The sequence below is a fragment of the Hemiscyllium ocellatum genome, chromosome 19, assembly GCF_020745735.1.
Source record: "Hemiscyllium ocellatum isolate sHemOce1 chromosome 19, sHemOce1.pat.X.cur, whole genome shotgun sequence".
Classification (NCBI taxonomy): domain Eukaryota; kingdom Metazoa; phylum Chordata; class Chondrichthyes; order Orectolobiformes; family Hemiscylliidae; genus Hemiscyllium; species Hemiscyllium ocellatum.
In genome coordinates this window covers 18,584,013-18,609,702 of record NC_083419.1, presented here as the reverse complement: position 1 = coordinate 18,609,702, position 25,690 = coordinate 18,584,013, and the positions used below count along the sequence as shown (strand labels likewise).

At 44.0% G+C, this 25,690-nt stretch overlaps 1 protein-coding gene across 1 annotated transcript in view; it reads right to left on the bottom strand.

Moving 5' to 3' along the window:
* syt10 (synaptotagmin X) overlaps positions 1 to 25,690 on the bottom strand; it is a 73,909-nt gene that overhangs the window by 13,962 nt on the left and 34,257 nt on the right. The window contains exons 2-6 of the mRNA XM_060839272.1: positions 19,709 to 20,084; positions 14,219 to 14,792; positions 10,384 to 10,504; positions 4,198 to 4,369; positions 2,324 to 2,453 (exon numbers count right to left, since the gene is read on the bottom strand). Coding sequence (XP_060695255.1) covers positions 2,324 to 2,453; positions 4,198 to 4,369; positions 10,384 to 10,504; positions 14,219 to 14,792; positions 19,709 to 20,084 — 1,373 coding nt within the window. The remainder of the gene's footprint in view (positions 1 to 2,323; positions 2,454 to 4,197; positions 4,370 to 10,383; positions 10,505 to 14,218; positions 14,793 to 19,708; positions 20,085 to 25,690) is intronic.

Below are 25,690 nucleotides of genomic sequence, written 5' to 3'. Positions count from 1 at the left end.
AGCATCTGAGGAGCAGGAGAATCGACATTTTGGGCATAAGCCCTTCATCAGGAATGTGTCAGAAACTCCTGCTGCTATGTTCAATTCACCCTCAAATTCTTTAAACATTTCACTTTCCTCAAAGGATGTGGCTTTTCCTGATTGGCTTATTCCTTTAATGAAAGCTGTGACAGTGATCCTGTTAGATAGATTTTTAATCAGTAAGTGAATAAAGGACTATGAGGAAATGGCAGGAAAGTGGAATTGAGGATTATCAGATCAGCCATGATCTCATTCCTGATGAAGGGCTTATGCCCGGAACGTTGATTCTCCTGCTCCTCGGATGCTGCCTGACCTGCTGTGCTTTTCCAGCACCTCACTCTTGACTCTGGTCTCCAGCATCTGCCATCCTCACTTTCTCCTCCTTGATGAGGTGAACACTCAACTTCTGCTGTTACATTTCATTGTCTCTTCCAGTCCAGACACTGAAGTCCTTTAATGCCGATCAGCTGTGGGCTTTAACACTTTAATCTGAAGTGTAAAACTCAATTCGTGTGCGCACACAAGTGTCTGCAGTTTGCACCATATTTCCATGCACTCTGTGACCCAGATGTCAATCTCTTTGTCACAGACAGAATTAATCATGTACCTCATTTTCCACTTGATGAGATTTGCACAAAGTATGGAAATTAGGTGTCATGGCCTGCCATTCTTTGTGGAAGACATTATCAATCCTAGTATCGCCAACGTGGGTGTCTTGATTTGATTGTTTTCCATCCCTGGGGCGAATGTTAAATCTAATAAACCAAGCATGAATATTTATCCCTTAACTAACATCAGAAAAACACATTACCTGCTCAACACCACATTATATTTGTAGGAGCTTGCTGTGTTTACATTAGCTGTCAGATTTCCAACAGTATAACAGTGATTACACTTCAATAAGTTCGTACCTAATTGGCTGTGGGTGCTTCTGAAAAGGCACTAGGGAAATACAAATATTTCTTTCTGAATTTTACCCCTCCACCCTTCCCAAAATCTGCCCTCCAATTGTTTAAAAAAGAAGTTGAGAAGCACTCAATCCCATTAGCTTCAGCACACAATGATACAATTCAATACAGCAGAGGAACAGGTTCTTCGGCTCAAAAAGTCTGCGCTGATTCTAATCCTTATTTAGACACTCTACTTGGTGCCCATGCATGATTTCTATCCCTCTGTTTGCCTCCCACTCATGTGTCTGTCAAAATACTCCTTAAATGTTGCTAATGTGCCTGTTTCCACTACCTTCACCAATAGTGTGTTCCAGGCACCCACTACCCTCTGGGTGGAAAGTTTTCCCTGCACTTCTCCCCCAAACTTTCCCCCTTTCACCTTGAACCAGTGCTTTGTTGCATTTGTCCTTTCCACCCCGGGGAAAAAGCCTCTGGTTATCCATCCTATCTATGCCTCTCATAATTTTGTAGACCTCTATCAGGTCACCCCTCAGTCTCTGTTGTTCCAGTGAAAACAATCTCAATTGATCCAACCTCGCCTCACAACTAAAATCCTCTAGACCAGGCAACGTCCTGTAAACCCTCTCTGCACGTTCTTCAAAGCACAGAGTCACACAGAGCAGTAACAGCACAGATACAGACCCTTCAGTCCAATGTGTCCATGCTCATCAGATATCCTAAATTAATCTAGTTTCATTTGGACCATAAATCTTTCCTATTCATATAACCTTCCAGATGTCTTTTAAATGTTGCAATTGTACCAGCCTCCACCACTTCCTCTGGCAGCTCAGTCCACACACACACACACACACACAACCCACAGCATGAAAAAGTTGCTCCTGAAGTCCCTCTTAAACCTTTCTCCTCTAACCTCAAACCTCTAGTTTTGGACTCCCCTACTGTGGGGTAAAGACCTTGCTATTCATCCTATCCATGCCCCTCATGATTTTATGAACCTCTATAAGATCACCCCTCAGTCTCTGACACTCCAGGGAAAACAGCCCCAGTCTATTCAACCTCTCGCTATAGCACAAACTCTCCAACATCCTGATAAATCTTTTCTGCACCCTTTTAAGTTTCACAACACCCTTCCTATAGAAAGGAGGCGAGAACTGCCTGCAGTATTCCAAAGGTAGCAGAAACATCCACATCCTTCCAGTAGTGTGGTGACCAGAACTGCTCACTATACTACAAATGTAGTCTAACTACAGTGTTATAGAGCTGGAAGCTAACTTGCCAGCTTGTTATGTTACAGCTGTATTAAACAGGTGGAGGTTACATACAGGTAACTCCCTGTTTAACCAGTGAGGCATGAGCCTGAGCCAGATGAAAGCTCCAGCTGCCAGTCTTACCTCTGCCAATGGGTGCCAGTGGGCAATCGGTTTGCGAGGGTATGCCAGCATTTCATTCCAGTGATCACGTCCAAGGCCTTCGGCATCTTGTCCTACACGACAAACCCCAATGACTTCATTATGACCGACGCTGTGGGTGAGGAGCAAGAAACTCATTGTTACTCGGACTCAAAATCAACAGCGAGGGGCAAAACAGGGAGAACCACCCCGTGGCCGAACACTTCAACTCTCCTTCCCACTCTGCCAAGGACAATCACTGACAATATTATGGATACAATTACTGAGACTATCTATAATGTCCAGATTTATAAAAGAACTATTATTGGGCTGAAAATTTTACCAGGCTAATGAACTGGAAAAACAGGCTCAAGTCCCACATTAACTGGATTTAACTTGTTTCTTTTATAAATCTGGACATTAAAAATAGTCTCAGTAATTGTATCCATAATATTGTCAGTGATTGTTCTCAAAAACCCATCTGGATCACATGTCCTTCAGGGTAGGAAAATATCAAACTAGCAGCTATTCAGCCCCTCAAGCCTGCACCACCATTCCACTTGACCATAGTTGGTGCTCTATCTCAATCCCATACCTTTTGATGCCTTTAAAATCCAGAAATATGTCTCTTTCTCTAATATACTTGGCCTCCACAGCTTTCTGTGGTACAGAAATGCACAGAAAATCTGCCATCCTTACTTTGACCAAATGTGAGACTTTGAGAGAAAGCGAGGACTGCAGATGCTGGATAGTCAGGGGCTAAGAGTGTGGTGCTGGAAAAGCACGGCAGGTCAGGCAGCATCTGAGGAGCAGCAGAATCAATGTTTTGGGCATAAACCCTTCAACTGGAATGTCGGGGGTTGGGGGGGGAAGAAGGGTGCTGACAGATTAATAGGATGCTGGGGTGGGGGTGGGGAGGGAGGTAGCTGGGAAGGCAAAAGATGGATGCAGGTAGGGGGTGATTGTGATAGGTCAGCGGGGAGGGTGCAGCATGTAGGTGGGAAGGAAGATGGACAGGTAGGACAGTTCATGAGGGTGCTGCTGAGTTGGAGTGTTGGATCTGGGATGAGGTGAGGGGGGAGGGGAGATAAGGAAATTGGTGAAGTTGATGCTAATGCCATGTGGTTGAGGGTCCCAAGATGAGGTGTTCTTCCTCCAGTGTTCAGGTGGCTTGGATCTGGCGGTGGAGGAGGCCCAGGACTTACACGCCCTTGGCGGAGTGGGAGGGGGAGTTGAGGTGATCAGCCACATGGCAGTGGGGTTGCTGGGTGCATGTTTCCTAGAGATGTTCCCTGGAATGCTCCACAAGTTGACATTCTATGTATATGTGAGCCCAGACCCATAGTAATGTGATTGACTCCTAACATCCCTCCAAAATGACCTATCAAGATGTTGGCATCGTCAGCAATGCCCAGATTCCATGAAAGAATAGAAAAAAATACCTATTTCAAATGAAGCAATCTCCATTTGATAGAGTCATAGAGCCTTACAGCATGGACAGAGGCCCTTTGAGCTCTAAATATTTGTTAAATGTTATAACAGTTCCTGCCTCTACCACTCTTTCAGGCAATAAGTTCAAGATACCCTGCATTCTCTACGTGAAAACACTGTTCCTTAAATTCTCTTTAAACCTTCGGCCTCTTCTCTTAAATCTATATGTTCTAGTAATTCATTTTGGAGCCCTGTCTATGCCCCTCATAATTTTGTAGTCCTCAATCAAATTTTGCTTCAGCGTTCTTTACTCCAAGGAAACTACACCCAACTATCCAGCCTCTCTCCACAACTGAAACCTTCTGCATCCTCTAATGCATTGTTGGGAATCGCCCTTTTGCAAATGGTTTATTGAAGATAAGAAAACAACAGGAAGAGAAACTCACCGATCATAGTCCATGACTGTAATCGAGAGGCTGACTTGCTCCATACTCTCTGGAGGAATATCAAAGATGATAGCCTCATTGTAAACTGGGTTCAGAGTGTTCTTCTTTGTTGTGGTTTTTCGCTTTTTCAGTCTTCGTCCCTCACAAATTAGAGAAACCTTTACATATGGGTCTGAGAAACAAACATGTATGTTTACTGCGGGCGAGCAACTCACCTCCAGACCCCCCAAATCCTTACTCCACCACTTACAAGTCAGATGGAATAATTGTCCTGTCTGGCCTTTCATCCTCATATTTAAATCACTCCATGGACGAACCCCACTGCATCTCTGCAATCTTCACTAGTCCCAGAACCCTCAGATCTCAGTCTTCCTCCAATTCAGATCTCTTGCACCCCCTGATCTTAATCACTGTCCCATTGACAGTAATGCCTTCAGCTGCCTAAGATTTAAACACTGGGTTGTCCTTCCCAGCATGGTGGCTCAGTGGTTAGCACCTGCTGTCTCACAGCACCAGGGGCGCAGGTTCGACTTCAGCCTTGGGTGACTGTCTTTGTGGAGTTTGCACATTCTCCCTGTGTCTGCGTGGGTGTGCTCTGGTTTCCTCACACAGTCCAAGGGTGTGCAGGTTAGGGTGGATTGGCCATGCTCACTTGCCTGTGGTGTTAGGTGCATAAGTCAGAGGGCAATGGATCTGGGTGGGTTACTCTTCAGAGGGTTGGTGTGGACTTTTTTTTTAGTTTACTTACAGTGTGGACTTGTTGGGCCAAAGGACCTGTTTCCATACTGTAGGGGAATCTAATCTCTACACCCCACTTTCCTTCTTCACCATGCGACCATATTGGTTTATTTGCTTCGCTCCACATTTTGCATACTAACATTCTTGTGAAGCGTCTTGGGATCTGTTTGTACATTGAAGATTCTGTTTAAATATAAAATTTTGTTGTTGTAGGATAAGTGTGACTGCAACAATATTCATGTATTCTGTTTGATTTGGACCCAAGCCACCAGCTAAAATACTTGCTGGCTTACAATGTTGGCAGAGGTAAGACTGAGGATTAGCAGCAATTAGAATTGAGCAAAGGATGATTCAGAAACTGGGAAACAAATAGTAAACAGAATATGAACGCCAGGTGGTGGAAACATAAAAGTATACTGTAAAAGCTTCCTTAAGAATGTGAGAATAAAAGATTAGCAAGGATACAGGCAGAAAATTAGAATTTATAAAGGATATCAGGGAAATGATACGGAATGTAAATAATTATTTTGTGCTTGTCATCATAGTGGAAGGTATAATAAATCTCCTAGATATTCAAGAGAACTGAGGGACTTGTGAAAATGAGAAACTGAAAGAAGTCCAGACTAATAAAGAGCTAGTACTGTATTGAAAGCTGCCAAACCCCCGAGATTAGATGAATTATATCTGAGTGTTGAAGGAGATGACAGTAGAAATAATGGATGAACTGGCAGCTACATTTCATTGTTCTTTGGACTCTGGAAAGACGCTTGCAGCCTGGAAAGTAGTGACTATAATGGGTGTAGGATTGCTCGCTGAGCTGGAAGGTTCATTTCCAGACGTTCCGTCACCCTACTAGGTAATATCTTCAATATTCAATCTTGCAAAAAATGGAGGGAGAAAAATAATGAACTATAGATATATTAATTTGAGATGAGTAGAAGAGGTTACAAAGGATGTCACAGCCAGCTGCCCAGAAAATAATGATACTATTGCGCAGATACAACAGGGATTTACAAAAGGGAAGTCAAGTTTGACAAACCCACCAGGGCATTTTGAAAATGTTATTTGTAACAAAGATAAAGGAGAACCAGCGAGCAAGGTGCACTTGGGATTTTGAGAAGGCTTTTGATAAAGTCGCACTAATCTCTGCTGTGTAAATAAAATTAAAATGTGTGTTATTTTGGAGAAAATACTAATATGGATTGAGAACTGGTTAACAGACTGAAAAGAGATAGTAAAAATAAATGGGTATTCTCAGTATGGCAGGATGTGAAGTATTGTCATGAAAACAGTTCTTGCCTTCAGCAAGTCACAGATGTATTGAACTTTTAAGAACATATAAAAGCTGGACATCTGAAAGAAATTCTTTCAGTTTCTCGAACAATGACCAAGATTCATAGAGGATCTGCTCAAGGTTAGAGTAAGTCTCAGAATTCATAGACTTGAATTTATGTCCTACAGGCAATAAGCAAGTGAAACAACGGAATAGTTTGCTGCCAGACGGTGCTACAACATGTGAGGTCAGAGAAATGGAGAACGACTCATGGTATTGGTTACAACACCAATTAATCATTCCAAGGAACTCTCTCTTAGACAAAGTTGAAGGACACATTATTGGAAGACAGATGAAAGTTCAAAGCCATTGTTGCAAGATAGCAATATGTTCAAGCATTGACTAAGTCAATAGTCCCCTATTCATACACAAAATGAAGTGACCAGTGTTCTACAACACAAGCCCATGATACAGTATAAAGCTCAACTACAACACATAACAATGGTTGAGAAAAAGTTCAATATCAAGAACATTCCCAAAATTACATCCAAGTGCAAACATTTGGATGAAGGTCAGGAAATACCTGTAACACAGCAAATTCTGGTCAGAACCATCCAGCGGTCAGTTGAACACATCACATTGACAATATTAGACCAGCTGAAGCATACATTATGATAAAGACAATGAATCTCAGGAAAAATGGTCAGCATGAACTGCAAGCTAAAATCCACACAGAACAGATGCGAGTGCTAACATTACCCTGTTACCTATCCTAGATGAGGTACATGCAAGCAAATAGTGAAAAATATGCATCACATACTCACTTCCTATAATGGATCTGAGTGCGGGAGCAAGCCATTTGGCCCATCAAGTCCTTGCCAACCCTCTGAAGAGCAGCACACCCTACCTTATCCCCGTAACCCTGCATTTGCCATGGCTAATCCGCCTAACCTGCACAGCTTTGAACTATGAGAGGAAACTGGAGCACCAGAGGAAACCCACACAGTCAGAGGGAGGGTGTACACACCACACAGTCAGACAGTCACCCAAGGGTGGAATCAAACCTGAGTCCTGGCACTGTGAGGTAACAGTACCAACTACTGCCATCCTGTTAGAGACAGTGAGAGTCTGTGAGACTCTGTTGATCTCAAAAGTTAAGATGTGAAAGTACCAGTGTTGGACTGGAGTGGGCAAAGTCCAAAGTCACACGACACCAGGTTATAGTCCAACAGGTTCATCTGAAATCACAAGCTTTTGGAGCACTGCTCCTTTGTCAGGTGAAGTGCCTCAGAAGTCAAGATAGCTCTTCAGGATGAAGACCACAAATGTTCTACATTGCTAAAGCAAGTGGTCCATTGAGGCTTGGTTTGCCATTGTGTAGAACATTGAACAATACAGCACAGAACAGGCTCTTCAGCTGACCAGAATTGCATGCAATATTCCCAAAGTGGCCTAACCAATGTCCTGTACACCGCAACATGACCTCCCAACTCCTGTACTCAATACTCTGACCAATAAAGGAAAGCATACCAAATGTTTTCTTCAGAGAGCATAGAACATTGAACAATACAATGCAGATCAGGCCCTTCGGCCCTCGAGGTTGCACCGACCTGTGAACTAATCTAAGCTCATCCCCCTACACTATCCCATCATCATCCATGTGCTTATCCAAGGATTGTTTAAATCGCCGAATGTGACTGAGTCTTTGGACTGTGGGAGGAAACCGGAGCACCCGGAGGAAACCCACGCAGACACGGGGAGAATGTGCAAACTCCACATGGACAGTCGCTCAATGCTGGAATCAAATCTGGATCCCTGTTGCTGTGAGGCAGCAGTGCTAACCACTGAGCCACCGTGCTGCCCACAGCAGCACGATTAAAAAGTGTGTAGACAGTTACTGCAACCTCATTCTGTTCAAAATGTAAGAGTACCTGACACTAACTCCAATACTTCAATGTATAGAACAATGCAGAGCACAAAAGAGATCACAAGACTGCTACGACCAGGGACTTCTAAGATGGAACAGAAGGCACATTTCCATTGCATTTGATAACCCACAGGTAATCTAACACGATCCCGACACTGAAAGTATTGTGCTAACACTGGATAACAACACATCCAGAGTAAACGATTCACACCAATTTACAAAAGCTGACAATCCATTATAGTATGAAATTGTTTAAATATCCTGACAACAGTACAAGAACTCAACCTGGTCATTGTATATGTCCACCAAAACCTTCTCTCAATGTGTAAAGAAATTGTGTAAAAAATGTTGTTTTTTAAAAAATCTCTATTCTCATAAATATTTTTCATGAGAGAAGTTGTATTCTTTGTAGGAAAGTGATACCTAAAATCAGATAAGCACATTCCTTTAACAGAGTGATATCAATATGCTAAACGATATTCTTGCATTAAAATATAAACTCCATCTTGACTAGAGACTCATCTTGTTAGTAATCCATCAGGTAGGTTGATTACCCAGAGGGGAAAAAACCAGCAAAAACCAGTAATACTGGGAAATGAATGAATTGGGCATACTGGAGCTTCATTTTGAGGGATACAAGACATAACACATACTCGGCCAAAATTTCCCAGTTTTACTCTTTTTCTCCTTCCGCATGGTCAAACAACTTGAGCCCAGGCTCTGAATATCTGTGATAAAATCACAACGTGTTTAGTTGCTCAAAAATAAATCTTCTGATACTTGTTCTCAGTAAAAACCCAGTCTCAGTATTCAGACTGAGAGACTTAGCATTATACTAAAACCCCAACAATGCATCAAAACTGACTCTGCAGGGAGACAACATGGATCTGATGGGCTCAAAGGCTTTCTGTACTGGGAATATTGACTCTCTGGGCAGATCTAGAAACTTTGGGAGTTTTGTCAGCCAGCACTGCCTCTGCCAGGGGTCGTGGTGAGGCCACTTTTGAGCATTTGGCTGGAGTCAATACATCAGGAGAGAGGTAGAGGCCATCAAAGGCTGACAGCTCTTGTACTCAGTGGCGCCACAAAGGAAGTAGTGGCTGCTGGAGGAAGAGCACTCCCCAGAGTCTCAAGATTATGAAGGATTCTGTCATAACATCCTCGTTTTCCTTCAAAGAATAGGATTTCTCACATGAAAAATATGTACAAGGGTTTTTTTAAAAAGTTGCTCTTAAACATTTTCTCTACACATTGAGATAAAGTTTTGGTGTACATAACATGATGGTTTGAGCTCTTGTACTCTGGTCAGGATATTGTTGAACAATTTCACATTATTGTGGGTTATCAGCCACTGCAGTTTGGTGTGAACTCTTTACTGTGGATGTGCTGTTATCTGGTGTTAACACAAAATGTTCAGTGTCTAACTCATGTTGGATTACCTGTGGATTATCAAATGCAATGTCTGAAAAGGGGATCAGGGTTATTGGAAACAAGAACAAGATAATGGCTCCCAACAGATATACCCCTTCCTGCCTGATGACCAGCACCTCAATCACTCCAACTTTGAGTGAGATCCTACACCACCTCCACTATGAAGTAGCAAGCTGGCCTGCAATGTGGAAGCTATGGGTGGCACAGTGGTTAGCACAGCACCAGAGACCCAGGTTCAATTCTCGCCTCAGGCAACTGTCTGTGTAGATTTTGCACATTCTCCCTGTGTCTGTGTGGGTTTCCTCCAGGTGTTCCAGTTTCCTCCCACAGTCCAAAAATGTGCAGGTTAGGTGAATTGGTCATACTAAATTGCCCTTAATATTAGGTGTAGGGGAATGAGTCTGGGTGGGTTGCTCTTCAGAAGGTTGGTGTGGACTTGTTGGGCCAAAGGGCCTGTTTCCACACTGTAAGTAATCTACCAAAAGGATCACACAGTGATAGATCTGACTGCCGTGTGGGTAATTCCAGTGGCAATAGGATGACGTTCTCCAAACACCTTCAGGCCTTCAATGGTCTGCAGGCAGAAAGGTTGACCAGTGAGCTTACCATCCAAAACCAGACACCAGAGGGAGCAAGGTAGTGGTGGGATTTGGTATGTCACCCCGGGGACCCAATTCAATAGTCTCCTGACCATCCCCGGAACAGACAATCCCACCCAATGACTCTGTCATATTTCTGCCAGGTCACGGTTTTCCACATATTCAGCACTCCCTGAATGAATCTGCTCTGCGCCACTCCGATCCTTCCTGAGACGTACCAGAGAATCCAGTGATGTCCATGGCTTTAAGGTTCCTGCATTTGATGACGGTCAGTGTCATCCGACCAGCTGTTGGAAGGTAGCAAAGAGAAAACATAATCTCCCCTAAATCCACGCTTTCCTGGAGGAGGAATAAGAACGTTTAAAGTTACACTTCTAACATTACAAAGGCGGTTCCATTTTGATCCCTCCAAGGAGAACGCACCTCAAATCGATGATTTAAAATGGAGAATGGGATTATGCAGCAAGCCAAGTGTTTGCCTCATCATGCTGACTGTCTTAAAACCTAAAATAAATAGAGAACACTGTGGATACCAGAAAGCTGAACTCATTACAAAATTGCTGGAAATACCCCACAGGCCTTGGCAGCATCGGGCAGGAAAAATCCAATGTTCCATTTCTTGGCAAAGTGAGAGAGCCAGAATACAAACCAAGGGCTCAATTTACTCCTGCCCACAATTGTTTCTGCAAAGTCCTATCACTGCCTGATTATTGTCAATTAATTTGATCATTTGTGAGAGAAGGCAACGGCCTAGTGGTATTATCACTAGACTATTAACCCAGAAACTCAGCTAAAGTTCTGGGAGCCTGGGTTCCAATCTTGCCATGGCAGATGGTAGAATTTTGAATTCAACAAAGAATCTGGAATTAAGGGTCTAATGATGACCATGAAACAATTAGCAATTATTGTAAAAACTTCATCTAATTCACTAATCTCCTTGAGGGAAGGAAATTGCCATCCTTACCTGGTTTGGCCTACATGTGACTCCAGACCCTCAGCAATGGGCAATTAGGGATGGATAATAAATGCTGGCCCAGCCAGAAATGTCCACATTCTGAGAGTGAATAAATAAAAAATAGTGGCCAACTGCTGTAAAAGAGACCAATTATAGATTCAAAGGGGAGCTAACTCCCTCTTTGTATTAGCATGGTCTTTAAAAAAGGATTGGTGACTACTACTTGCACGTTTCTTTCCAAACCACTCACCATCCAGACTTGGAACCATATCACTGTCTCTTCAGTGACATTGAGCCAAACACTTGGAGTTCTGTCTCTAGGAGCAACAGGAATGCAGAGTACTGGGCTAATGGTAAGATTCTTGGCAGTGTAGATGAGCAGAGAGATCTTGGTGTCCATGTACATAGATTCAAGAAAGTTGCCACACAGGTTGATTGGGTTGTTGAGAAGGAATACGGGATGTGTTAGCTTTTATTGGTAGAGGGATTGTGTTTCGGAGCCATGACGTCATGTTGCAGCTGTATAAAACTCTGGTGCGGCTGTACTTGGAGTACTGCGTACAGTTCCGGTCGCCACATTATAGGAATATCGTGGAAGCATTGGAAAGGGTTCAGAGGAGATTTACTAGGATGTTGCCTGGTATGCAGCGAAGGTCGTATACGGAAAGGCTGAGGGACTTGAGGCTGTTTTCATTTGCGAATAGGAGGTTGAGAGGTGACTTAATTGAGACATATGAGATAATCAGAGGGTCAGATATGGTGGACAGTGAGAGCCTTTTTCCTTCGATGGTGATGGCTAGTACAGGGGGACATAATTTTAAATAGAGGGGTGATAGATGTAGGACAAATATCAGAGGTAGTTTCCTTACTCAGAGTGTAGTAAGGGCATGGAATGCCCTGCCTGCAACTGTAGTAGACTCGCTAACTGTTCGGGTATTTAAATGGTCATTGGATAAAGGTATGGATGAAAATGAAATAGTGTAGGAAAGATGGCCTTCAGATTGGTTCCACAGGTTGGCACAACATCGAGGGCCGAAGGTCCTGTACTGTGCTGTAAAGTTCTATGTTCTAGCACTATAGATGATCCAACAGTACATGGACTTCAGGCAGCTCACCACCATCTTCTCAACAGCATTGAGGGATGGGAGATAAATGCTAGCACAGCCAGTGACATCCACATCCCATGAGCAAATAAAATCAGGCAGGAAAATCATGTGACAGAGAGATAACATCACAACAGGAAATCGGTCACAACCTCTCTTTTTGAAAATGGTGGACAAGAGTAGCATAGATCTTGCAGCTATTCCTGAGATTTAGGCGTATTTCTAGATTCCTTACAGTTATCCCAGGTGTAGAACATTTTTATTTTGATTCATTTTTAGTTTGTTATAGTATAAGGACATTGATAAGAAATGTTTGGAAGGATATGGGCCAAGCACAGGCAGTTGGAACTAATTTAGTTTGGGATTATGGTCGGCATGGACTGGTTCGACCGAAGGGTCTGTTTCTGGGCGATATGACTCTATAACTAGAAATTGTAAAGGGCCTCCATTCCCAAAATGAGTTTTTATTTGGCATTGAAGGCTCAAAAAAAGATTTCTAAAAATGTCATGAGAGAAAACACATCACCTTTCCCAACAGCATCTGCGACTCCAGTCAGCCAAGGTCCTGGGAGCACTTTCTTCCATCTTTGTGCTTTATTCCAGCTGTGCTAAAGGATGCCTAAACCTTTCCTCAGGTGAAAATGTGTTGCTGGTTAAAGCACAGCAGGTTAGGCAGCATCCAAGGAATAGGAAATTCGACGTTTCGGGCATAAGCCCTTCATCAGGAATGAGGAGAGTGTGCCAAGCAGGCTAAGATAAAAGGTAGGGAGGAGGGACTTGGGGGAGGGGCGATGGAGATGTGATAGGTGGAAGGAGGTAACGTGGCTGAAGAGTTTCTGTGCAGAGGAGATGACCTGGGGGGTGCAGTGAGAGAGAGACTCACTGAAATTCTTGCTGGAGATCACAGTTGAAAATGTCCAGCATCTGCAGACCTCATTTTTTACCCGAAGATTTTAACCTACTGCGAATCCTCTTGCAAGGATGCCTTCCTTGAAGAAGCTCTCTTCCTCCCTCTACAAGGATTTCAGTGAGTCTCTCTCTCACTGCACCCCCCACGTCATCTCCTCTGCACAGAAACTCTCCAGCCACGTTACCTCCTTCCACCTATCACATCTCTATCGCCCCTCCCCCAAGTCCCTCCCCCCTACCTTTTATCTTAGCCTGCTTGGCACACTCTCCTCATTCCTGATGAAGGGCTTATGCCCGAAACGTCGAATTTCCTATTCTTTGGATGCTGCCTAACCTGCTGTGCTTTAACCAGCAACACATTTTCAACTGTGATCTCCAGCATCTGCAGACCTCACTTTTTACCCTAAACCTTTCCTCATCCAACACCCCAAAAAAAAATTAGTGGGCAACACAAAAACTGGCAACAAAATAAAATTTAAAAACAGAGACCTGTCCAAATTTGTAAAATGAAATCCAGGCCTGAGTTAGTTTCGAATCAAATGTGACCCTTCTCCAGAAGGAGTCTTTGATTTCCTTTTCCTCACTCTCTCTCTCTACAGATCAGTATGGCTCAACCTCCCAGGTATTTCATCCTTAAAAGCATCAGTCTCAATAGTTCCTTATGATACCCACTCCTGCACAGCACGTTGTGATTTTCTCTACATTAATGATTAAGGGAGGGAGAATGGCTCCAGAACTTAATGCCGTGCAATGTTCTATATACAGCTGAGCAGGCATAATGGTACAATGTTCAACATTTCCCATAAGAGAGATCGGGGTAAAGCTGATCCCAAACAGCTGGAATCATTTGCAAAGTGGTCAAAGATCAATCTCAGTGTCAATGTTGCATTCCCATTGTAGGGGAGCTATATTATCAGGCTGGATTACATGTCAAATCCTGAATCTTACAACCTTTGGATTAAGAAATAAGCATTTTACCAAGGGTGGAGCTTGGGGAAGTGGCGAGGCAGGGGTGGGAAGGTGGAATGTTTGGCCCCTGGGAACATTGTAAAAGCGGCTGAGGTTTCTGACAGCAATCAAACTCACGGTCTTGACACAAATGATGTCCCTCCAGATGGTATCTTCCCTCGGAGGTTCCAACAGCTCAAACAGGTTATCCACAATTACCTCCCCAATCATGTCATGTCGCGAAAATCGGTCAAAGTCATAAACACTGAAATGCAGCTTCCTGTTGCTGAGCTGGTCCAAGGGCACTGGGAACTGAAAGGTTTCATTAAAGATGGGATTGAGTGTCTTTCTGTGAACCCGAGTCTGGAATTTCTTTTTCCGATCCGGAAGGAGGTAAATTTTAACGTAAGGGTCCGAGGTTCCAGAAAAGTCTTTTGCTGGCAAGTCCAAGGATTTGAGAATGGTTACGATCAAATGCTGATTCTCGTAATCATACTTAAGGGTAAGGTTCAATTTTCCACTCGTTTTCACATCCTCTTGCTCACCATCCTGAGAGTCGACAGACTTCTGTTTATACAGCTCCGGTTTAATTCGTCCAATACTGGTGGTTGTCTCCCCTCTCTGCAGGCTGTCTCTTTGCATGCTGTCCATACTGAAGTCCACACTCGACACATGCATTTGTCTTGGTAAGTGCCTTTTGAAGGAATTATGCCTACAAAAGGAAAACAGTCCAGTCTCTTATGAATCAATTTTAATAAAACCGCTACCAGTTTGGATCAAATAAAAATTAGACGCAACTTTAAACCATTTCCTTCCTCATGCCCCCCACCCCAGAAGATGTAGAAAAGAGCTGATATCAGCAGCCAACGCACTGCTCAGAAGATAAAACACTACTGATGTTCTGAAGACGGACAATCAGCTACAGCACTTTTTGTGACCTACATCCCAAAGTGTTCTTCAGCCATTGAATTATTTTTGCAGTGCTGTCATTATTCCAGTGTAGGAAATGTGCCCGTTAATTTGCCAAAGGCGCTGACAAAGAGCACTATGAACAGGTAAGCTCCTCCATGGGCCTCCACTGCTCTTCCACAAAATAAAACAGCGAGAAACACCTCACAGGGTTAGTGGAGTGATGGTTTAACATCACAAAAACATCACCTCCAACACTTTCTCTGTACAGCACTAACTTCAACTTTCATCCCCACACCATGAAGTGGAACAATCACCTGACAAAATGGAGAGAAAGCTGCTCTGAGGGAATGCCACACTTGTGGATCAACAAAGATTTGGTCTGTCCACTCTGACAGACTCATGGTAAAACAATATCAGAGTTATTGATTCACTTCATCGATCAATCTGTAGCAATGGGCAAGATTATTCTTCACAAAATTAACTGCCTAGAACTCAGCCGAATAAACAGACTTGGCCTGCAGTCAGGCATGTAGACTGGAGAGGTGTCCATGGGAACAGGCAGGGAGGCTGCAGGAACAGGCGTGTGTGGGAACAAGGAGACTGTGGAAACAAGCAGGGAGGCTGCAGGAACAGGCATGTGTGAGAACAGGCAGGGAGGCTGTGGAAACAGCAGGGAGACTGTGGAAACAGGCAGGGAGGCTGCAGGAACAGGCGTGTGGAGGAACAGGTATTGAGGCTGCAGGAACAGGCGTGTGGGGGGACAGTCAGGGAGACTGCAGGAACAGGTGTGTGGGGGGACAGGCAGGGAGACTGCAGAACAAGCAGGAAAGTTCTAGCCAGCAGCAGAATTTGAGGATGGGTATGATCTACATATGGGGAGACAGCTGTTGGCTCTTTATAGTGAAGATTTCCTGATCCTCTTGGCCCACAGACAATGCTGAAAAGGTGCTTACCTGCTGTGTGAACTTGCCCTCACCTCCCTACAGTTGCCAATTTCCCTGATATTTGGATACTATTATCTCCGACCAATGTAAAGCTGTTCGATCTTGGGCCCACCTCAATAAAACACTACAATTGCCAGCCTGGATTGGGTCAGTACCTATTCCTCATGCTACCTCTAATTATCCCTCAAGTGGGTGGGTTGGGGTTGATGTTAACACCTCACCTGACCCTGCTCAAGAGAGTTATGAGTCAACTCTTTGTATCTCTGGGTTAGTTTTATAATTTCTCTCCCTCATGTCCCCTGGAACTAGGGTGGCACAGTGCCTCAGTGGTTAACACTGCTACCTCACAGCACCCAGAACCCACGTTTGATTCCAAACTCGGGTGACTGCCTGTGTGGAGTTTGCACACTCTCCCCAAATCTGTGTGGGGTTTCCTCTGGGTGCTCCAGTTTCTTCCCACAGTCCAAAAGAAGTCCAGGTCAGGTGAATTGGCCATGCTAAACTGCCTATAGTGTTAGGTGCATTAGTCAGGGGTAAATATGGGGAAGGGGTATTGGGTCTGGGTGGGTTACTCTTCAGAGGGTTGGTGTGGACATGTTGGGCTGAAGGACCTGTTTCCATACTGTAGGGAATTTAATCTAACCTAATAAATTGCCCATAGTGTTCAGGAATGTGCAGGCTAGGCGGGTTAGCCATGGGAAATGTGGGTTTACAGGGATAGGATAGGGGCTGGGCCTGGGTGGGATACTCTTTGGAAAGTCGGTATGGAATTGATGGACCATATGGCCTGCTTCCACACTGTGGAAATGCTATCATTCACTATGAGGGCTGTGGGAGGAAAGCAGAGTTAACGTTGTGAGCATGGTGACTCTTTATCAGAACTGTTAGTAGCTCAGGAAAGGTGATATTTATACTGAAGCTGAAGTAGGGGAAGGCAGCTGGGAGGAAAAGGGAAGAGGTCAGCAGATATGAAGTGGAGATGGAGCCCAGAGAGAGAGAGAGAGAGAGAGAGAGATACGAAAAGGATAGGTGAACATGGTAATTCAGGATAGCAGGCCAGGACAGAAGAAAAGCTGAATATTTGATAATGAAGAGGTTAAAGTGAGAAAATGGGTTCGCTGAGCTGAATACAACTCATGTCATATCATAATGGGCTTGTGTTTACATGCAAATCATCCCTTAGCAAACATGCCTAAGGCAGCCCAAATCCTGACAGAACTGAGTAAAAAAACACAAAGGATGGAATCAAGTTATTGAACTCGATGTTGAGTCCCAGACACTGCAGGGTCCCCAGGTGGAACAATACTATTCAATCCACTGCTGGAATACCAATAAGTTTGACCATGAGTCTAGGCATAATGTCAGAATAAGATATTTAAGACGGAGATGAGGAGGGTAATGAATCTATGGCATTATTTACTGCAGGGCTTGTAAAGACTGGTTCATTAAGTATGTTCAAGGCTGAGATAGCCAGATTTTTTAAAGCAAGATAAAGTTTATGGGGAAAGACAGGAAAGTAGAGTTGAGGATTTTCCAATCAGCCACGATTTCACTGAATGTCGGAGCAGACTTGATGGGCTGAATGGCCTATTTCTGCTCCTATATCTTATGGTGTTATAGCACTGATAATATTGCTGGGACACGGGAACATATAAATAGGTGAGTGGAGAAGGCGTATTAATGGGAATGGCAGAATCACCAGGAGCAGCTCCTGTCTGAACAAGTGGATCGAGGTTATGCTCTGAAATTGTTCAATTTTGCTTTGAACCTGGAAAGTGCCCGATTAAAAGATGAGTTGCTGGATCTTAAGTAAGTGTTGAAATATATTTGTTTAAATATTGCAGGAGGTTAAAACTGAGTGGACAGTGGCTGTGCGAAATGGCAGACAAAGATGAGAAGCCATTGGATACTTGAGTCTATGGTGTATAAGGAAGGCTTTGTTGTGCAAAGCAGTTGGCCAATCCATGGTTGGCTTTTCCCAAAGGAGATTAGATTGTAAACATCAAATTCAAATATCGAAGGAAGTAAAATAAATTGTTTCTTCATCTCTAGGGAGTGTTTGGGACCTACGATGGTGAGAATAATAGAGGAGGTGAAAGATCTGAGATAGCAACTCCTATGTTTGTTTTGGAAGGTGTTGGGGTGAGAGGAAGAGGTGAACAGGACATCCTGAAGGAAAGATCCCTGTAGAATGTTGGGGGGGGGGGGGGAAAGGTGTCATATTGGAGCAGGTCTGAAGAATGATCCATTACTTATGGAGATAAGGACAAGGAGAGCCCTATTGTAGCTCATAGAGGGAGAGGTGAGAGCAGGTATATGACAAATGGGACAGATGTGGTGGAGACCCCCTTCCCTGCAATGGGGATGATGTCCTGTCTAGATTGACAATGAAGGAAGATTAGGTAAACAGGCAGGGGGCTGAAAGAACACAGCACACAAGGCAGCATCAGGAGGTGGAGAAATTGACGTTTCGGGTGTAACCCTTCTTGGGGGAGACTGTGTAGCTCTGGGGGCCAGGGAGTTAGGCTGGGGTGGGGGAGGGGGGAATGGGAGGGAGGTGGGGTAGTGATGCCTGAGACTGATGGCGCCTGACACAGGGGTGCTGCCTGATTTTGGCAGTCCATAGTGGACCAAGCCATAGTATTAAAACACTAACTCAATTCAATCCTCAGTTTAGTTATGGATGAGTTGTTTAATGGAGCGGTCATGTGTTATTTCACTTTCAAAAGCACAGCATCATTCTGTATCCCTTTATCTGTAAAAATTCCTTAAAGGCCTTCTCTTTTGGGTTTTCCAATAAATGAAAAACATGGATAATGTTGATGAGTTGTTTCACTTTATTCAGGCAGCGGAATCATATAATCCCTACTGTGTGGAATTAGGCCTATTAGCCCAACAAGTCCACACCAACCCTCCGAAGAGTATCCCACCCAGACCCATTCTCATACCCCTAATGCTCTACATTTCCCATGACTAATGCACATAGCCTACACATCCCTGAAGCACCTGGTGGAAACCCATACAGACTGGGGGAGAATGTGAAAACTCCACACAGACAGTTTTCTGAGGGTGGAATTCAATCCTGGACCCTGGTGTTGTGAGGCAGCAGTGCTAACCACTGAGCCACAATGCTAACTTCCTGAGTTTTACTAGCAATGTCTATTTTCGTTCCAGATCTCCAGCATCCGCAGTTCTTTGTTTTATTTTAATTGTCACACTGGGGCTCCATTTGGAAGCAAACGAGACAAGTCAGATCAGTCCAGGTAATTCTTCTATAATGGGATGGTCGTGTTCTTGTGCAACCCCGTGTTATAGAAAAATCGGGCTTTAGAAACAACGCTTAAAGCGTTGGTGATGTAATCAGATTACAGCCAACACACTTTTTAAAAGTTCACGCTTTAGAAACAATTTTCGCAATTTGTCAATCGCATTAGAGCGAATTCATGTTAATTAAACAGAACGTCCTGGATGTCCTGTATGCACAAGAGTCTAATGATGAATCAGTTGTCAGACAAACCCATCTGGTTCACTAATCCCCTTTAGGGAAGGAAACTGGGAAGGCCTATCCTAACTGGGCCTAGCTTACACGTGTTGCCAAACCCGTTAAGGATACCCCTTCCCTTCCCAATTTGGGAATGTGGTTGCCTCTTAACTGCTCGCTGGGCAATAGACGAGGGCTTGTGACACCGTCAACCCGTGAATTAACAAAGGAAAAAAAAAGTTGTATGTCTCCTGCGAACCACACAGCAATCCCACTGGGGCTGGTACTCACCTGGAGGAGGATGTCGGTTCAGTCGTCTGGCGTTGCACACGAGTATGTTTGAGAAGATGCTCCTTGAGAGCTGCTTGGACTTCAGCAGGGATATCGGGGGAGGTCTGGCTGATCTTCATGGCGGTCGCCAGTTGTGTGACTGGATTCTTCCCATTCTCTTTAATCTCTTTAATCTCCTTGATCTCCTTTTTCTCTGGAGTCTCCACAGGTTCTGGAACTTCACTCGATGTTTGCTGAGGGACGTTATTTGCATTAGAGGTGAGATCTTTATTCCTCCAGTACGGCCAGCAAAGCTTCCAAAACACAAACAGAGACACTACCAACAAGGCAAGCCCACAGAAACAGACAACTACAGCAAGGAGACTGACTGAAATGTCTAGGAGCGGGCAGAGAGGTGGAATCAAGCAAACAACATGGCAGACAAACAGGGAGGAGAGAAAACAGGAAAAGATTGAGAAAGGAGCTGGTCTCAGCATACCCACTTCCAAATATCTTTACAATACTGTCCCTCAATAATCAGCAAAATGTTCAGACCTAATCAGGATACAGACAGGAGCAAGATCTCACCTGGAAATAGTGCAGCTTTGTTCTCCTTACTCAAGAAAGGATAGATCCACCATAGAAGGAGTACAGTAGAGGTTCACCCAATTATTCCCTCAAAATCAGGACTACCTTAATTTTTTTATTTTGTCAACCTGTTTTTCTAATCAATGTGTTCAGAGATGTTATTACACACCTCTGGAGCAGGTGAGGCTTAAACTCAGGCCTTCCTGATGAAGGGCTTTTGCCCAACATGTTGATTTTCCTGCTCCTCGGATGCTGTCTGACCTGCTGTGCTTTTCCAGCACCACCCTAATCTTGACCTTGAACTCAGGCCTTCTGGCCCAGTGGCAGGGACATTACCACTGCATCATAAGATGGCTCTACCTCTACGTAGAGAGATTAAGGGCAGGTCTGTATTCTCTGGAGTGTCAAGGAATGAGAGGTGATCTAAAATTCTTCAAAAGTTCTTGCAGACCACGAGAGGCTGGACATAGTTAGGAGACTCCTCCAGGCTGGATTTCACTGGTAATGTCAGTGCGCTGTTATTCCAGGGACCTAGGTTAATGTCCTGGGTAGACAGGAGTTCAAATCCTATGATGACAGCCGCGAAATTCAAATTCAATATAACCTGGAATTATAAGCTAATCTAATGTCAACCCACCTGGTTCACCAATGTCCTTTAGGGAAGGGAATATGAAATTCTCAGTTGACCTGGTCTACATGTGATTCCCAACCCACTTTGTCAACTCTCGCGTGCCATTTGAAATGACCCAGGAAGCCAATCAGAGATCAAGAGCAACAAGGGATGAGGCAATAAATGCAAGACTTGCCAACAAAACCTATAACCCATCATTTTTTTTTAAGATTAGATTACTTAGATTAGATTAGATTACTTATAGTGTGGAAACAGGCCCTTCGGCCCAACAAGTCCAAACCGACCCGCCAAAGCGCAACCCACCCATACCCCTAGTAAAAAATGAGGTCTGCAGATGCTGGAGATCACAGCTGCAAATGTGTTGCTGGTCAAAGCACAGCAGGCCAGGCAGCATCTCAGGAATAGAGAAAGGGCTTATGAAGAAAAATGAAGGGCTTATGCTCGAAACGTCGAATTCTCTATTCCTGAGATGCTGCCAGGCCTGCTGTGCTTTGACCAGCAACACATTTGCAGCCACCCATACCCCTAACCTAACATTACGGGCAATTTAGCATGGCCAATTCACCTGCCCCACACATCTTTGGACTGTGGGAGGAAACCGGAGCACCCAGAGGAAACCCACGCAGACACGGGGAGAATGTGCAAACTCCACACGGTCAGTCGCCTGAGGCGGGAATCTTAATTGCCTTTATCTAAAATCAATTTCTCAGAACTCACTGCAGTCAAATTGGGGTTGGCATGTGTCTGGAGTCATGCTCTTTACTCCTGTCCTGCAACCTTTGGTCTCAAAACTTATTTCATTGACTTTACAAGGCAATACTTTTGCTGCGATTTGCCCTCAGTTGTTTCCTAAGACACAATGGAGCTGCTGCAGCAGTCTAAGGAATTCTTACAGGGCATGTTGAGGTAATGGAAACATTGTTTCTCAAATAAAGTCATTCTTCTGTCATTTCATCTCAGTACGAGGCTGCAAACTAAGGGCAAGATGATGTGATATTGTGTCCCTTCTGATGATGATGTCTACTTTGCTGTATTAGCATAGCACAAGTCAAACTTAAATCATTATTCTACAACTCCTCCCAAGTCTCTGATTCTAGCAATTACACCAAACTGCTGAGGGCATAATGGAGCCACGGAAGTGACCCTGGAATTGTCCCTCCCTGAGGATTCCAGTGTCTCTGAAGCAAAGCACTGAGCCCATTGTCTGCACTGGCAGAATGACCGTCCTACAAGAAGTGAGAAAAAGGAAAAGGCATTCTTGCATTTATACAGAACTTTTAATGACTTAGGAACAAATTGCATCTAGCCAGACAAGTACTTTTTTTTCAAAGTGGATGCAGTCACTGTTTCATGGGAAGTGTACAGTGGCCAATTTATGCCCAGTAAGCTCTCACAAACATCAGCAGGGCAATGACTGGGCACTTTTTTCTGGGGAAATGCTTTCATCTGCGTGGGCCTTATTGGTGGAATTCTTCCGTGAAATCTCTCCACATCTCTCTTCTTTGAGAGACCCCATTTGTTTTTCCATTGAAGTGTTGAGCCAAGGGGTGGTTGGGTTGGTTGGTCCGGGTGTCCCAGAGGTGTTCTCTGATGTGTGTAAATGATGTGTGTGGAGGTGCAGGTGAATATGTGGCGGATATGAAAGATCCTTCCATATCCGCCACAAATTCACCTGCACCTCCACTCACATTATTTACTGCATCCACTGCACCCGATGTGGCCTCCTCGATATTGGGGAGACAGGCCGCCTACTTGCGGAACTTTTCAGAGAACACCTCTGGGAACACACGGACCAACCAACCCAACCACCCTGTGGCTCAACACTTCAACTCCCCCTCCCACTCCGGCAAGGACATGCAGGTCCTTGGACTCCTCCATCACCAGACCATAGCAACACGATGGCTGGAGGAAGAGCGCCTCATCTTCCGCCTAGGAACCCTCCACCCACAAGGGATGAACTCAGATTTCTCCAGTTTCCTCATTTCCCCTCCCCCCACCTTGTCTCAGTCAAATCCCTCGAACTCAGCACCGCCCTCCTAACCTGCAATCTTCTTCCTGACCTCTCCATCCCCACCCCACTCCGGCCTATCACCCTCACCTTAACCTCCTTCCACCTATCGCATTTCCAACGCCCCTCCCCCAAGTCCCTCCTCCCTACCTTTTATCTTAGCCTGCTTGACACACTCTCCTCATTCCTGAAGAAGGGCTCATGCCTGAAATGTCGATTCTCCTGTTCCTTGGATGCTGCCTGACCTGCTGCGCTTTTCCAGCAACACATTTTCAGCTCTGATCTCCAGCATCTGCAGTCCTCACTTTCTACTGGAATTGAACTCCTCGTTGTTGGCATCCAGCCAACTGAGCTAACCAACCCTAAGGAAACATCACAGAAAGTGACGTGATCTCGGTCTCTCTCGGGCATCCTTGTGGCAAGGTGAAACTACAGTTTTTTTTATTCTTAATGAGGTTAGTTCTTTTCTTAGCTCACAGAAATGTAAAGAATCTTTGGCAGCGCATGACGTAGAATGTTATTAGACCCTGCTCATCTTCTTGCACAGGTCTCACACTGGACACCTATGATTGGGATGTGTTGGTCCCTTTGCTGGAGTATTGTTATATGGTTTGGTTTTGTTTGGGACAAAGCTGATGGAAACATTCAACAGAGCAGGCAGTATCTGGGAGAAAGAGAGAAATCAGCTCAATGTGTCACATTGATGACTGTCCAGCAGTATCTTGCTTTTGGTTTGTTTCTGTCTCTAACACAAAGAAATTCACCTGCTGTCTGTAGCCCATGGGAAAATATGTGCAAATAAGCCATTAATTCAGCACCTCTAAATTATCCTAATGGAAGAATGTTGTAGGGCTGTAGAGAATAAGCCATGGACTGGGACTAGCTGTGTTGTTCTTACATAGGACTAGCACTGACATAGCAGGCAGAATGGCCTCCTACAGTGCAGTACCTATAATAAAATGACAATAGATATCTTAAATGAGATGGTGGTTACATCAAGATGTAAAAATCACATGCAAGAACATTTGAAGAGGGGTTCGGATAGTTTGCAGTAGAGAGAGATGTGATTATAGACAACAGTAGGTTGTACAATATTGTAAATAAAACAGTTTGCAAAAACTGACCACGTTTAGTACACAAACATTGATATAAGAGACATTACAGCTGTTAGAGGAGACAATGGTAGCCTTTGTTCCAATGTAGAGTTTAGAACCTCAAGCCACTGGCCTCAGTGCAACACAAACCAGTAACAATTTCCTGATTCAAACTTAGAATCTTCCTGTCATTGTGAGAATGTATGCAAGACTCTCCCTCTGGGCATGCAGGTTGAATCTGGGACTAGGGGTGGTAACTTTGACCTCTATATTGTTTATCAATTGTTTTTTGTATTGTATTGTTTTTTTAATCTCCTTCATTGACCGAGGGAAATTGCCATAACAAGCAGTCAAAATGCTTCCATTAATCTTTGACGTCTGGCTGTTGACAGCTGAGTTTCTTGTATTCAGTAATTTTGCTGTCTGTGCTTTGACATGTTATTTTCCTTCAATATGGTTGCTTCATTTCCCATCTCACAGGGATAGTGTGATTTAGGCTTTGTAATTTATATATCTTGTTGATACAATTTTGTGTTAATTTTGAATTCTGAAGTTGTGCCATATGGGCTTTTGTGTGTTTGCGAAGGAATAAACAGTTACCTGGAGTACTTCTCTAGCCATGGTGGAGTTTATTTTTAAAAACAATTTCTGAGGGCTAATTTTCAGGACTAATAATATGTAAGAGAGAAAGAGAACTTCTCCATTTTAGTTTCAGTTTTGGTAGTAGTTTTGCAGAGGTTTTCATAAGTAAAGTTGTTCCTGAGAAAGGAGGAGATTGAGTTGTTAACAATAGATTATCTTAGAATAAGAAGTTAGTGATAGTCCCAGACTAGAAATGTTTGGATAACATGCTGAAGAGTTATTTAAGGTCATGTATACAACAGGGCCAAAAAGATTAGATTAGATTCCCTACAGTATGGAAACAGGCCATTGGGCCCAACAAGTCCACACCGACCCTCTGAAGAGTAACCCATTTAGACACCCCCAGCTAATGCACCTAACACTATGGGCAATTTTAGCAGGGCCAATTCACCTGACCTGTACATCTTCAGTCTGTAAGAGGAAACCGGAGCAGCCGGAGGAAACCCACGCAGACATGGGAGAATGTGCCAACTCCACACAGACAACCCAGGTCCCTAGCACTATGTGGCAGCAGTGCGAACCGCTGAGCCACCATCCCACCCCTCAAAGATTTTCCAGACCAAGAGTTGAAGTCAAATTAAATCCATCCAGACATTAGAGAAAAGGATCTTCTGGAGCATCCTGAGTGCTGTGCAGGATTGTTTTGGGTTTTGTAAAGGAGTATTGCGGGGATTATATTCCAGTATGATTCAAAATCTCAATATTTATATTGTCTGCAAGAAGTCTAGTTTCTTTTAATTTGTCGTCTTCCCTTTTGCTTGCTAATACCCAGCATAGGTTCCATCAAGCCAATCAGCTCCTGACCTCATTACAGTCTTGATTCAAACATGGACAAAAGGGATAGAATCTCAGGACGCCAGGCAGGCCACTTAAAAACGGAGATGAGGAGGAATTTCTTCATTCAGAGGGTAGTAGTCGTGAGGCTCAGTCGCTGAGCATATTCAAGTCAGAAATTGAAAGATTTGTGGAGCTTAATGATATAACAAAATAACAAGATAGCTCTCGGATGTGACATAAATAATCAACCAAGGTCAATTCAA